The following is a 16,135-nucleotide window of genomic DNA, read 5'->3' as shown; positions in this document are numbered from 1 at the left end:
TCTAATTATTCAGAAGACATTTATTATCAAAAAAATATTTTATGGATAATTTATACTTTATACCCTCTTTTTCTCTTTGCTCCTTATTAAACCATAATTTTTTTTAACATTCCACCATTTATTTAATACTTTGTTTTTTTCTTCTTTTTTATCATTTTTTACATCACTGTCTTTTTTAAGAGCCTATGATTCTTGTATATTGATGGATATTATTATGCTTATTTGGAATATCAAAATAAATATATTAAAAATAAATATATTAATTCTTTGATTATGATTATAGATGTTATTGAACTGGTTTAATCGATTATTAGTTGTTTGATTCGGTTTAGTTGATTTTTTGACTTTCAAAATATTAACTGAAAACGAACAAAATAACATTCTATTTAATCGTTTTTGGTTTTATATGAGTCGATTTAATTTGTTCAGTTTCTGTTAAATCTAAATAACAAACATGTGAACAACTAATTAAGTGAGAATGTTTATGTCTCATCTTCCATGCGATCAACTTGTAAGAAAAAAACAAGTTAATAATAACAAAAGAGCGGCTAAACTAAAAGCAAAAAATAACATACAATAGCTAAAATTAATATGTATAGTCAGGGACGGATTTAGGTGTCTCTCAAGATCTCGGACCACCACTTAATTTTACATTGTAAAAAAATCTATTAATGTTCACCCACTAAAAAAAATGTGCAACCACTAACGTAACTACAACAGGAATTTTTGCATCGCCGCTATATAGTCAGTGTCTAATAAATATGGCCGAACACATGCAAAATAATGAATCAACACATGTAATATAAGAGTTCCTAAACAATATTCTTACTTTCTCATTTATACTTATATGATTACTAAAACGTTTGATTGAATTCAATATATTCTTTGGACTATGATTCTTCGAGCAAATGGTAGACCTCCAAAAGCAAAAAAAGAAAAGATGATTAAACTCTATTGTGCGAGACCTTTTAAATTTGATCTTGTGGAATCATCACAACCACCAAAAACTTCAAAATTTGCCCGTGTCTTTTCAAATAAATAATAGTGTCTCCTCATATTAGTTAGAGAACAATTTACTTAATCTAAACACATATCTAATGTTTTCAAGATGATATGTCATATAAGTAGCTTGAATATTTAATATGCACTAGTTTGAATATTTTTGTTGGACAACATTTATTATGATTTGATATGCATTAGTTTGAAGTTGTATTTTTTACTTGTTAAGTGGTTGGTTGTATAGTAGTTTTATCATAATATGTTTATAAACTCTTTAAAAACAAAGGCTGGTGGTGTAAAAAATGACTAAAGAAGAAAAAAAAAAACAAAGTATTGAAATGAGGGGTGAAATGTCAAAAAGAGCAAATATGACGGTTTAACTAAGGAGAATAGAGAAAAAACAAAGGGTATAAAGTGGCTGAAATGTTTTTTGGTATAACTAGCTCACGAATAATCAGGATCCAAAAAAAATACATTGTAAATTTGAATGAGGGCATAATTGTCATTACTTTTATAGTTTCTGTGGATTTATTAAAATCCTCCTTGGAAGAATCAGCGGCCATTTCAAAATATAATTTTCAATTTTCAGATTTTAAATCAGATCCATTATTATGAAACGTGTTTATATCATCGTCTATATTTACGTAATATAAAATATAACATGGATAATATATAAGTAATAACAATAAAACATAAATATTACAAACTTCCGGTGAAAAGGCAAAACGGGAGTTACATACTACTAGAGAAGCAGTTTACCGGCCACTGGCTATATCTCAACCACCCGCCGCCGCTACCACGGTGTTGTAGCTGACAACGACATAACGTATAATATGTGTATATCTTAACAGTAAGCCACACACTTCTTGCAGTCCATGGTGCACCCACCTCCACCGCCACCTCCGCCGTACCCCTTACCGGATCGGCTGTAGGCAGTGAAGCATTTCGCCGGACATGTCAGCTTCTTCTTGTAACACGGTCCCTTGTCTTTACACACCACAGTGGGACTAACTACCCCACTTTTAGAGTGACCACCTTTCGGACCTCCATAACCCGAACCGTACCCGCCACCCACACCATTTCCGGGCCAGTTGTTTCCCATTCCAGGTATGTTGAATCCGGGTCCTGTACCGGGTCCGAAGAACCCGCCGCTACTGTCATCCCGACCACCTTTCTTGTTGTTGGAGTTGTGCTTGTCGGACTGTGGGTCGAGGCGGGTTGCAATAGTGATAGTGAACAGGAAGAAGATGAAGAGGAAAGGAATGATGAGGTTTTTCATGGTGAAAGTGGACTTCAAGCAAATGGGTGTTGGGGGATATTTATGGTGGTGGGTGGGGTTGTGTCATGTGTGGGTATGGAGGTAGGAAATGAGCATTTAGGAGGATGTAGGGTTGCATGAGACTATGAGAGGTAGGTTGAACTTTGAAGGTATAAATGTGAGTAAAAGGTACTCATGCATATCCTTATTAAAAACATGAAAGAAAAGCGTTGAGCAGCTTTAATGTGTTAGATAGTGTATCAAAATAAACCGGACTTCAAATTATAATAGTTTTTGCTAATGGTTGTTATGATTTCACTTTCATCTCAAGATTTTTAAGAGCAAAAAAAATACCCCCATCATATTAGAATTTGTCGGAAACAAGATTTATACAATAATTTTACGATTTTGACTAGGATTTTAAGACCTTATCACGATTTGATTCCGTATCCTTAGTTTTTATATTATAGTTGAACCACAAAAAATCTTCATTCAACTTGGAACTAATCATCCTAGGCCACCGAAAAGTATCATATTACATCAACATTTAATCTATTTATCTTGATAGACAAAAAAAATCATGACACTCATCTTAGTCTCTTTTATGATATTATGTCTTTATGATATTATGTCTTCAGTTATACACGATAATGATAACCTCATTTCTTGTGCTTAAGATATTTTATTCATCTTTAAAATGGAGTAATGTGAACATGTGGCCGCTTCCTGCTCTTTTGAAGCTCTGACTCAATCTCCCATTTTTGGGCCATCTAAATCATTTGCTCACGCGACTAGCATCTAGCAACATTAACAAACTCTCATATGTTACTTCTCAACATATCCAAATATATCATCATCTTCATCTCCCCACTGGCTGCGGGAAAAACAATCCATTCTCCATAAATTTGGCGGTGATCTCAGTCAGCCTCTCCGTGGTCTACTCGAGAGCCTAGAACTCTCGGGCCAACTGCTGCATCTCAATAGCAGGTACACACTCTTCCCCCAACCTGGTGAAGAAATCCCCCCAAGTCATAGCGTCAATAGCCTCTGGTCTAAGAGCGCAGATCACCCTACCCCACCTAAACAGTGTTGAGCTCCCTCTCGTATAAGACATGTAGCAAATCTGACCTTTGCCTCATCCGGTAAAAAGCTCGTCAGAAAAGCGCTTGCAACATCCGCAATCCATCACATACTGAAGATGGGCTCCTTCTTCCCCGAAAAATCGGGAGCTCCACGAGCACAGAACTCACAGAAAGTGACCTCACGAGTCCTGGGCCGACTGGCCTCCAAGTCAGACTGAATAGTTCGAAACCGCTCATCCATCATCGCCACCAACTCATCCTTGATCGTATTGAACATACGAGGCAAATCCTCCAAAATAACCCTCGAAATCGCTGCATTGATCAAGTCGCGCAACTCAACATCACCCGATCTAGAATTAGAGCCTTAACTAGAACCAAAACTACCTCCATGACAAGTTATCACCATTCTAAAAATACTACAGAAAGGTTAAAACATGCTCATAATGTTAACTCACACTATGCCCCATTATCAACCCCTTAGAATCCTTAGGGTTATACCTGATTCAAGTACCGATCATGTGCTTTCGGTAGAAGGGGCTCATACTACCTTCAATAACTATTTATACCCGCCCCAGGAATCATCTTAAAGGTCCTAAGTTGCTTCCCTATGGCCACTACCAGGCACCCTACCATAAAAGTGTACTCATATACTGATATACTTCCTAGGAATTCCTAGGATTTCCCCTTCTTTACCCGTGTGACGAAAAGGTCTCTGCTAACGTAGAAAAATCACCTCATTACTGCAAGTCATACATAACCAAAGATATTATAGACGTTTGAATCAATGTCTCTATCATAAGGCCTTAATCAGACAAAAACAAGCTGTAAGGCTGGACCAAACATTCTAAGGGTATCTATTACTAATCATATATAACTCTAAAGCATTCACTAAACAATCCATCAATATTAGCATAAACCCTAACAAGCACATAACAGACACATAACATGCAAGAAGCAAGCATCTCTCCTAAACATGCATTCTATCATGTAATCCTAAGCAGATCCTTAGCCTAACTTTGAAACGTCCCAAAATTTATAGAAAAAATTTCATTTTTAAATAACTAAATAATCCATTCTTTTACATAAATAGATCATCATAGTATCAAAACTAGTTTCAAAATAAACATTAGAGTATCATAAAACAAATTGCGTAATCTCCAGTCGATGTGATGCAATCATGTCTGTCAACTACCTGGAACATTTAAACATAAAACCGTAAGCATAAAGCTTAGTGAGTTCCCAAAATCTAAAATACCATACATATCCACATTCATAATAATACAACATATTTCAGCCAACGGGTTTGTTTCAACCCAAGTGAATGTTATGGACCAAATCATAGCCTTACAATCACCCTTGCAATGGGCTATATCATCCAATGGGTCTGTTTCAAATCAAGTGAATGATATGGGCCAAATCGTAGTCTTACAACACATCTACAATTGCCATAGACCAAACCATGGTCTTTCATACAAGCATAACATCAAGAGTCATAAAGACAACAAGGACAAAATGACACCTAGTGTCCTACATCATATAGTGAGAAGACTCACCTCTGTATCGAAGTTGACTACACCAAAAAACGTAAGATCATAATGTTATGTCCCATTTTCCAACGATTTTTTTTTTCATTTTAATTAAGGTAAAATTCCTAATTTATTAATCCATTATTTAAGAAAACCATTTATTTCAAATTACATTTATTAAAATCAGAGTATTGTAGGAAACACGAAATCTTCAAAGTTGCTGATGAGTGTGTACAGTCCCGCCTTTGCCTTCCCGCAATCACCGATGATAACTAAAACAATAAACAACTGGGTAAGCATAACGCATAGTGAGTTTCCCCCAAAATACCCCATACGATAAACATATAAGCATGCATAACTGCCAATCTTTAGGCCTTCGGCCTGACTGGACTTCCTCGCAGGCCTTCAGTTTATTCGGGCCGGAATACCAAGGTTTGTCGGCCTACCGACTCAACCCAACTACTCCTCCCGAGCCTCCGTGCCTATGGCTTACAACCGGCCCACACTGGGTATCTTGGCCAACTACATAAAGCAAGACCGCCTCAACCCAAACCAAACACAATATGTCCCCATATAAACAATCATGATCAAGTAGGCACATAAAAATGCAACAACAATCATACAGCTCACTACCGCCTACTAGTCCTCTCACAACATACAGTCTTGTTACCCGCTAACCTCCATAGAACATGTAACCATAAGTAACCAAAGGTGAGATAGCCACCTGAATAGGTGGTCCTACTCTAGAACCACAACCAAACAAGGAACAAGCAAGATAGCCTAGACCAAGAGTTCTCAGGCTATCCTACATGACCAAAGACAGACCTTAAGGGCACTCCATATGTTATAACCAACAAGCATAGATAACATATAGCTCTACATGTCATTACCACAAAGCAACATACTCAATAACAGGAGACACATCTAACATGTCACTATAATATAGCAACATACTCGATACCATAACACAGATCTAACAGATCACTATAGCATAGTAGTATACTCAATACCAAAATACAGATCTAACAGATGACTACAACATAGCAATATACACAATACTAGAACACAGATCTAACAGATCACTACAACATAACATCATACTAAATATCAATTGTCCAAGGAATGCACGATCGTATATATTCAGAGGTGAGACAGTCACTCGGACAGGTGATCCTACTCTAGAATCACAACCAAACAAGGAACAGGTAAAAGATCTTGTATTAAAGTCCTCACTCTATCTTACATGACTATATACGGTCCCTAAGGTATCCCTCTACTAATAGATAAACAAAACTAGTGGGCTGACATAGGTTCCTTCGACCCACAGTACAATGAGGTGAAACTCACCTCGATATGCGCGTAGGTAACTGATGTGTGTAAATTCAACTAGTTTTATCCCTACTTTTTATTAATAATTTGAGCACACAAAGGCAGTGAACCTGTCTTTAAGTGGTATAGGTTGATAAGTAAGGTATCGAACTCAGGGAACGGAAATTAAACTAATAGCTAATTTTAACTAAAATAAATAATAAAAGTAAATGGTTTTTCTCTAGTTTTGCAAGACTAGAAACTTAACAAATTAAATTTAACTAATTAACTAAAGCAACAACTATTCACCAAATTTGATAAAGATGTTTCTATTTAGGTTCAACCAATTCTCTCCTATGGTTATTTAAGTTAAGATAGATTAATTGCTATTGGTTACCAATGATAATAGTTAGGTTCATGTTCATTACTCCTAACCCTTAGACAATTAACTAATTTAAGCGTTGATCAAGTGTTTAAACTAATTAATTCCCTAGATTAATTATTTGGGTTAAATAAGATTTGTAATGGTCAATTAAGTTATTAATTCAATTAACCTCTTGTTGGTGGTTTCTCAACAAGCTCACACATTAATCTTCCTATTTTCTTATTAATCTTAGTTTCATAATCATTACTTCCAAGCATACGTTTTAGCATTCACATAGACATATGAGGTTAACAATTAAGTGATGTTCATGCAACCTAATTGCCTTCTAATTAACAGAAAATAGTAGTGATTAACACATAAGGTTCTTTAACAAACTTAATTTAACAAATCACCAATAAACAATTAAACAAAATTCAAGAATTAAACCATAGGAGTTCTTTGGTATTCCCCAAACAGAAACAAAAACGAGTTTAACTCATAGTTGCAGTAGAAACAAACAAAGAAACAAAGTTTAAGAAAGCAAACATGTTTAATTCCTAAGTCTAAGTGGTAGAATTAACCTAATTGCTTGAATTCTTCCAACTCTTGAAGCTTAGGGTTCTTCAATGCCTTCTGAATCTTTTTGTCGCAGGTAATTCTCCCAAAATTCGCCAGAAGTTATCTCCCAAGTGATCAGGATTCGTCTTATAAAGATATCTCAAAACAGAGGCTACTCGGCGAGTAGCAGAATCAACTCGCCGAGTAGGTCAATACTTATCCGTCTTCAGGTTAGCAGTCGTACATATCTTCTAGTATCTCATCGTGTACTCGCCGAGTAGGGCCGAGGTACTCGCCGAGTAGGTCATTCTTGGCACCCTTTAATCTTCTCTTGCTTTCCTTTTCTCCTTTTTACATCCAAGCATATCTTTTGGCTGAAAACACAATTCAAAGCATTTTAAGTACCTTTTGTCCAAATTATTCTCATAATTAACCAAAAATAACTAAGAATATATGTTAAATAATTAACTAATTATGCACATATCAAAATACCCCACACTTGACTTTTGCTTGCCCCCAAGCAAAACTATATTTTAAACACATTAAAATCACATTAATAATTCCAATCCTTCCCAGCCATTATGCCAAGACTGCAACGCATGCATTTGTGTCTAATTCCTAAAAACCCCCCATACTCCAAATACTCACAATCCTCATAAACATTCACCCACTCACCCCGAACTATGCTCATTTTATGCAACCCTCCGAATCCATCCTCAGAAAACCTCTTTACCCTCAAGGTATTTTTAATTGAGCAACCCAAGCATACATAATCTAGATAATTACAATTAATGATACCACATTGGAGCTCTTTGGAATTCTTCACTTCTTTGACATTTGATCTTTGATGCTCCAAAAATTCTTCAAACTTTTTCTTGTAATTCTCTCTTTTTTTTTTTTTTTTTTTTTTTACATGTATTCCTCACTTTTTTTCACTCAAATCCCTACATGCTTAAGCAGGGGCGCTCAATCTCAACCTTTATTGGCTAATGATAAAAATCTTCCTGGATACATTTCAGGTTTAGGCTGCTAACCATATTGCATCCCTCAGGCTGAGCAGGGTCGTGTTTTTGTCTCATGATTTCACTGGAATAAGGAAGCCACAAATGCACTAGAACGTGTATAGGCTCAACTAAACATTTGGGTTCTCATGCAATTATTAACACAACTTTAATATGGAATCCTAATTTTTACCAAAATTTTCTAATTTAAGACCTAAGCATTTTAAATATTCAACAAGTTAAACATTAGCCTAAATTAAGATTCTAAGTGTTCTAAGATGTGACTAACCCCCTACCCCACACTTATTTTATGCAATGCCCTCATTGCATATTATAACAAAAAAAATGCAATTAGAGAGAAAGTTGGAACAAACTCCCCTGGGGTAGCAGTCGCTAGGTTGACACTCTCGTCTTCAACTCCATCTTCTAGTGACTTGAACCATGGAAACAGCTCATCCATGGCATGGGTGTCATATGTCTCGTGTGGTTGATAGCTCGAAAACTCCAAGGAAAATTGGTTGTTGCACAAGTCGCAGTAATAGTGCACAAAGAATGTATGAATGGCACATGAACAATAACCAGAACAAAGAAAAATTCCTCCTGCAGCAGGCTACTCGGCGAGTATGCGAGTAAACTCGGCGAGTAGGATGTATCGGACAAGCAGATCGCACAGAAGCAGATGTACTCGCCGAGTAGTATTAGTGCACTCGGCGAGTAGAGCATATAATTCCAGAAATTGTCTAATTGCTGGCTTTCTTTACTCTAGTGTTGTCGTGCAAATATAAATGCACTCTCCAAGAACTCTCTAAACAGCAGCACTCTAATAAATTCTTGATTAGTACGGACTCAACCCTAGGAACAAAACTCCATAAGCATCCCTAAAAGCTCTCATTCCTCGCTTGACCATTCCTAAATAGCATGCATCCTAGCTTCAACACCTGAAAAGAAAACTAACAGTAACACTAAAATTCAAACCATTTCACCAAGTCCCAAGTTCACAATTGTTTTTTTTTTTTTTTTTTTTTTTTTTTTTTTTTTTTTTTAAAACAAACATCACAAACAAAACAAATAAAAAAAATCTTCATTCCTCATCGTCCATCCCAGCTCCTCCAGCTCCACTTCCACCTTCTCTACTCCTTCGTTGCATCCGTTCGTCCCAATTCATTATGTACGGATAACCGGGTCCCGGCCGCGGGGCAATGTGCATTTGTTGGAAAAGATAATCAAAGGATTGATTGGTGTAATTGACTCCTTGCCCTATATCATCCAAGTATCGCCGATACTCCACTTGGTTCCACCCTTCGTTATCCTCCACCGGAATCACCGGTGGGTCTTCACGTACCCGCTCGTTCCTTGGCCTAACCCGCCTTCCGGGCTCTTCTGGGACCGCCGGCTCATCTTCATTTGGAATAGTAAAGGAATCACCAAATTTCTCCACTATCCGAGCCCTCCTATAGAGTGCCGTATTGAACGGAGGAGGGTGGATAACCGTTAGCATTTGGGCTTGCGGTAATTCCAAAATCCCAAATGATCGCGCGAGCCTTGTGATGAACATACCCCCATTGATCTTCGAGTTGATTTTTTCCTTAACTGCTCCCTCCGCAAGAAATTTAGCAATGCAATATGGGAGATCGCAGAAAACATCGGGGGTGATGATACTCCACATATAAAAGATATCAAGGGTGGGAACTTTATCCCCATCCTTTCGCATGTTGATTGTGCTTGCAATGAATCGGTGAATGAGTCGATGGATTGGAGAACGAATATGCCCTTCTTGAGCAGTGGAAGGTATATAGACCCGGTTAGCAATTGTACTCCACCATGTTGATGCCACCACCCCCTCGGGAAGTTCTTTGTAGGTATTTTCCAAGAAGGCTTCAAAGTAGTCCGTCATCGCCATATCTTGATCGTAGATGCCCAACCGCCAAGAGAACTCAACCATGCTGCATTGTCGCATTTCTCCTCCCAAAGAAAACGAGATCGTGTTTGGATTGTAATATTCACTCCCACCTCGGAATGAAATAGTAGCAAAGAATTCCCAGCACAACTCCGCATATACTGGCTCTTGTATTTTAAATAATTGCAGCCAACCATCACAAGTGATGTTGGCATAACCCAAGTTACAATCTTTTACCAAATATGGAGTAAGTTCCTCTTCCAAACCGACATTACCCATCCATCCCCAATCCACTGCAGTGGGCAAGTGAATTTCTTTCTGTCGCAGCGCTTCCAACCTGTTTAGGGCTCGAGTTTTGGAGGATTTAGAGGTAATTTGTTGAAAGGCTAACCATGGCATATCACCATGGCCTCCTCCTCTTGATGATTGTCCTCTCCTTGCCATGCTCCCTGTAAACACATAACAAAAACACAACAACAAACAACACCCCATAAATAAAACAGAAAATTTTTCATCTTTGCGAGACCTACTCGCCGAGTACGCGAGCATACTCGCCGAGTAGTATGAACACTCGGACAGATTCGAAATCGAAGCTGTGTAGTCTGCGAATTAGTCCAATTTATCCATAGGGGTTTGTCGTAATTGTGTTTCTAACCACATATGTTGAAGAAATTACACCAAATATCCCCTAATTCATGAGTAAACCAAAGCCCTAGAAATTGTGAAAAACTCCCCAAATCCGAAAATATACCAAATGTGGGGAAATAGGTGACAAAGACTGGACCTTTCATGAAATTAAAGAGTAAAAATGTTACCTTGGTGGTTGAATTAAGAGAAATTGGACGAAAATTGACTAGATCTTGAGGAACTTCTTGGGAGGTGGCTGAGAGAGACTGCTCGGCGAGTATGGGGGTGAAGTGTTGAACAAAAGCAGTTTTTTTACAGATTTTATTTTACTGGGTTTAAACCGTATACTCGCCGAGTATAATAGATATACTCGCCGAGTACGGACGCGTGTTGTGAAGTTTTAGCTGTATACGAGCATCTACTCGCCGAGTATAACCGATATACTCGCCGAGTATATGTCTCAGATTGAAAAAATTTACGTTTTTGCCAATTTTACTATGTGATTTCCTTTATTTTAGCCTTTCCACCCCACACTTTCAGTAGAGCTTGTCCTCAAGCAATTAGAGAAGTAGAATGAATGACTAGAAATGAAAAAAAAAACAATACGAAAAATAAAGAGCGGGAAAAAAAATGCAAACTTGAAGCTCGGGTTGCCTCCCGAGAAGCGCTTCTTTTGATGGAGTCATTAGCTGGACTCCGCCCCTTTTATGTTTTTGCGATTCCGCACAGCAGGAGCTCCTCCATTCCTTCATTGCGGGGGACTCCTTCTTCATATTTCTTCACTCGATGGCCATTGACTTTAAATGGCGTGCCATCTCTCGAGATCAATTCAATAGCCCCATGAGGAAACACCGTCTTGACCACAAATGGACCATCCCACCTGGATTTAAGTTTTCCCGAGAAGAGTTTTAGGCGGGAATTGAAGAGTAGTACTTTTTGGCCTTCATGGATGTCCTTGCTTTTGATTCTTAGGTCATGCCATCTCTTGGTCTTTTCTTTATAAAGCCATGAGCTAGAATAGGCTTCATTTCGTAGTTCTTCAAGGGCATTCATTTGCATTAAGCGGTTTGTCTTCATTTCTTCCATGTCAAAGTTACATCTTTTTAGCGCCCAATATGCCTTGTGCTCGATTTCAACCGGTAAATGGCATTGCTTTCCATAAACTAACCTATATGGTGTAGTACCAATAGGTGTTTTGAAAGCGGTACGGAATGCCCATAGCGCGTCATCCAATTTATCCGACCATTCCTTGCGATTACTTCCCACCGACTTCTCCAAGATACGCTTCAAAGCTCGATTGGTAACTTCCGTTTGCCCACTCGTTTGCGGGTGGTATGATGTGGAGAACTTATGGGTCACCCCATATTTCTTGAGCACCTTGTCCAATTGATCATTGGCAAAGTGTGTACCACGGTCACTAATTAAGGCCTTTGGAACACCAAACCGGGAGAATAGTCTTTTCAAGAAGCATACCACTACCCGTCCGTCGTTTGTAGGTAAAGCCTGCGCCTCCGCCCATTTTGACACATAATCCACCGCCACGAGAATGTACTTGTTTCCTTTGGATGTGGGGAATGGCCCCATGAAGTCTATGCCCCACACGTCGAACACCTCGCACACTTGAATGCTATGTTGTGGCATTTCATTACGGGAGGAAATGTTTCCCACCCTTTGGCAAGCATCACATTCTTTGACATATTGGGCTGCATCTTTGAAGATTGTTGGCCAATAAAACCCAATGTCAAAGATCTTCTTCGCGGTATAGTGTGCGCCATGATGTCCTCCCGTGGGTCCGCTATGGCATTGCTCTAGTATTTTTCGACTCTCCTTTCCGAACACACATCTTCTTATAATCCCGTCCGCGCAACTTCGGAAGAGGTATGGATCGTCCCAAAAGTAATATTTGATCTCCGAAAAGAATTTCTTCTTTTGCTGACTACTATACTCCTTCGGGACGTAATTTGTAGCTAAGTAGTTAGCTATATCCGCGAACCATGGTTCCTCTCCCACGGACACCATAATGTATTCATCCGGGAAGTCATCTCCATCTTTATCTTCTTGCAATGCCGGGTTCTCGAGCCTAGATAAATGATCGGCAGCTACGTTCTCCATTCCCTTCTTATCTCGTATCTCTATATCGAATTCTTGAAGAAGCAGCACCCATCGTATTAGTCTTGGCTTGGCATCCTGTTTGGAAAACAAATACTTGATAGCCGAGTGATCAGTAAAAACAGTGGTTTTAGATAAAACCAAATAAGGGCGAAATTTATCGAAAGCATAAACTACGGCTAACAGTTCTTTTTCAGTAGTGGTATAATTCTCTTGGGCAGGATTCAAGGTCTTGCTTGCATAATAAATGGGTTGAAAATGCTTGTCAACCCTTTGTCCAAGGACGGCTCCTAGTGGATAGTCACTCGCATCACACATGATCTCGAAGGGTAAGTTCCAATTTGGTGCTATAATGATTGGGGCATTAGTTAATTTTTCTTTTAAAAAATCAAATGCCTCTAAACACTCTTTAGTGAAATTAAAGGGTGCATCTTTTAACAATAATTGTGTTAGAGGTTTCGTAATTTTAGAAAAATCTTTAATAAAACGCCGGTAAAAGCCTGCGTGTCCCAAAAAGCTTCTAATGCCCTTCACATTAGTTGGCGGGGGTAATTTAGCGATGGTGTCTATCTTTGCCCGATCCACCTCAATCCCCTTTTTAGAGACTTTATGTCCCAATACTATACCCTCCTTGACCATGAAATGACACTTTTCCCAATTTAGGACCAAGTCGGTTTTCTCACATCTAGCAAGCATCGAGTCAAGATTTGTAAGGCAGTCATTAAAAGAAGATCCAAATACAGAGAAATCATCCATAAAGACCTCCATGAATTTCTCCACCATATCATGGAATATGGCGGTCATGCACCTTTGAAATGTCGCAGGTGCATTGCATAAGCCAAATGGCATGCGTCTATAGGCGAAGGTCCCACTGGGGCACGTAAAGGTGGTCTTTTCTTGGTCCATTGGGTCTATGGGTATTTGGAAATACCCGGAAAACCCGTCTAAGAAGCAATAATAGCTATGGCCCGAAAGTCTCTCTAACATTTGGTCTATGAAAGGAAGGGGGAAATGGTCTTTGCGAGTGGCATCGTTTAGCTTGCGATAATCGATACACACTCGCCAACCGGTTACCGTTCGCGTTGGAATTAACTCATTCTTCTCGTTGGTAATGACCGTCATTCCTCCTTTCTTGGGTACGACCTGGACCGGACTCACCCATGGGCTATCGGAGATGGAGTAGATGATTCCTGCATCCAAAAGCTTTACCACCTCCTTCTTGACGACTTCTTGCATGTTCGGGTTTAATCTTCTTTGATGTTGCACCACCGGTCGGGCTCCTTCTTCTAAGTTTATTTTGTGAGAGCAGTAGGATGGACTTATTCCCTTTATGTCGGAGATGCTCCACGCGATGGCTTTCTTTCTTTTCTTCAGTACCCGTACAAGCTCTTCCTTTTCTGTCTTGGAGAGATCTGAGGCTATAATTACTGGCTTCTGATTTCCTTCTTCCAGAAAGGCGTATTCCAGATGGTTAGGCAGTGTTTTGAGCTCCAATTTAGTGTTCATAGTGGTGTACTCGCCGAGTGCAGGTATGGTACTCGGCGAGTTCATGGCGGCATTTGCGACTGCTGACTTTTCTTCAGGTGTACTCGGCGAGTAGATCGGGTCTACTCGGCGAGTAGGGCTTTCAGCTTGGTTTTTGAGTTCTTCATACTCTGCTTCCTCCAACAGTCTTTCAATCTCTAGTAAATCTTTCTCTGGATCAAATACTTCTTCAAAAGCTGCAACCTTGCTGGAATCTTCAGGTATGTCTCCTTCCAATAACTCGTCAAGCATGTCGATTGAGAACGCCGTGTCGTCACTACTCCTTGAGTACTTCATGGCTTGGTCTACCCCGAATGTTACTGAGTCATCCCCAACTCGCAATGTGAGCTTTGAGTCTCTCATGTCTACGATGGCGCTAGCGGTGTTGAGGAAGGGTCTTCCAAGGATGATTGGTACTTGCGGATCCGCCTCCATGTCAAGAATGATGAAGTCAGCCGGGAAGACAAACTTGTCTACTTTCACTAATAGATCTTCACATATGCCTCTTGGGAAAGTAACCGTCTTGTTTGCTAAATGAATTGCCATCCGAATTGGCTTTGGCTCTGGGAGGTCCAGCTTTTTGAAGAACGAGTATGGCATAAGGTTTACACTCGCTCCCGAATCAGCTAAAGCATGAATTGCTGCCAAGTTGCCAAATTGGCAAGGTAAAGTTAAGCTCCCCGGATCACCCTTCTTCTTTGGTAGTTTGTTTAGCATGGCTGCGGAGCAATTCTCATTCAATACTACTTTCTGCACCTCTTCCATCTTTCTTCTATTAGTGAGGAGTTCCTTAAGGAACTTTGCGTACTTGGGCATTTGCATGACGGCTTCGATGAAAGGAATGTTTATTTGAAGAGTTTTAATATGATCAAGGAATTTCTGATACTCCTCTTCCTGCTTCTCCTTCTTGGCTCGGGCTGGGTACGGCATTGGAGGCTGGTAAGGTTTGACGGGTGGCTGATCATGCGGTTTTTCAGATGTACTCGCCGAGTACATCGGTCCTACTCGGCGAGTAGATCTCTCAGATTGTGAATGTTGGTTCTCAGCTTGTGCTTCCGTTTCTTCCTTCTGTGAGTCCTTATTCTCTTCAGTACGAATGGGGGCCAGGGGAGTAATAACCTTCCCACTTCTTGTGGTAATAATGTTCACTTGCGCGCCTCGTGGGTTGTTCTCGGTTTTGCTAGGAAGTTCACCCGGTGACCTTTGGTTTATTTGTTGAGCGAGTTGCCCAAGCTGAGTTTCTATATTATGGATGGATGCTTGCTGATTCCTGAGCATTGTTCTTGTTTCTTGGATAGCAGCATCGTGGTCACTGTATCTTTTCTCGGAAGCAGCCACAAATTTAGTTAGCATCTCTTCCAAGCTTGGCTTCTTCTCTTGCACCGGCTCCTCTTTTTGGTAGAATCCTCTCCCTTTTTGCCTATACTTCTCCTCCTTGGCCTTCTTGTACTCTTCATAAGGCAACCACTCCTTCTTCTGTCTTCGCCAGTCTTCATCATATCGGTCACCGTTCGAATAGCATGCTTGTGCCTTTTTGTTGCCGTGCTCATCCAAATCACAATCTCTAGTGAGGTGAGGTCCATTGCAATTCTCGCAACCCACCCGTATGGCATGGATCGTTTGATCCATTTTATCCATTCTTCTATCCATGGTTTTTAACATGGCCATGACTGCGGATAAATCTTCAGTAGCAGCATATGCGGCTCCCCTCGTGACATCATTCCTTGGGTTGTGGTATTCTCTAGAGTGTTTAGAGAATTCTTCAATTAATTCTTTGATTACCGGGGGTGGCTTCTTCGTAAGTGGGCCCTGTGAGTCTAGCAGCTGCCGGGTTGTAACATTGACTCCATCATAAAAGATGGACACTTCTTGTTGGCTATTT

At 39.6% G+C, this 16,135-nt stretch overlaps 1 protein-coding gene across 1 annotated transcript; it reads right to left on the bottom strand.

Annotated features, from left to right (window-relative positions):
- Window positions 1-1,644: 1,644 nt before the first annotated feature.
- Window positions 1,645-2,316, bottom strand: LOC145063118 (uncharacterized). Its single transcript, XM_079010711.1, has one exon. It carries the CDS (start codon window positions 2,276-2,278, stop codon window positions 1,844-1,846), a length of 435 nt encoding a protein of 144 aa, XP_078866837.1. The 5' UTR covers window positions 2,279-2,316; the 3' UTR covers window positions 1,645-1,843.
- Window positions 2,317-16,135: the final 13,819 nt, after the last annotated feature.

Source organism: Lactuca serriola, chromosome 7 (genome assembly GCF_051521515.1).
Source record: "Lactuca serriola cultivar US96UC23 chromosome 7, Lser_US96UC23_V15, whole genome shotgun sequence".
NCBI classification, from domain to species: Eukaryota; Viridiplantae; Streptophyta; class Magnoliopsida; order Asterales; family Asteraceae; genus Lactuca; species Lactuca serriola.
The sequence above is the reverse complement of the archived record's forward strand: the minus strand, read 5'-3'. Positions and strand labels throughout refer to the sequence as shown.

What these genes read in the sequence shown, in the direction of transcription:
- LOC145063118 (XM_079010711.1), bottom strand. Translation starts at nt 2,278, where the DNA reads ATGAAAAACCTCATCATTCCTTTCCTCTTCATCTTCTTCCTGTTCACT.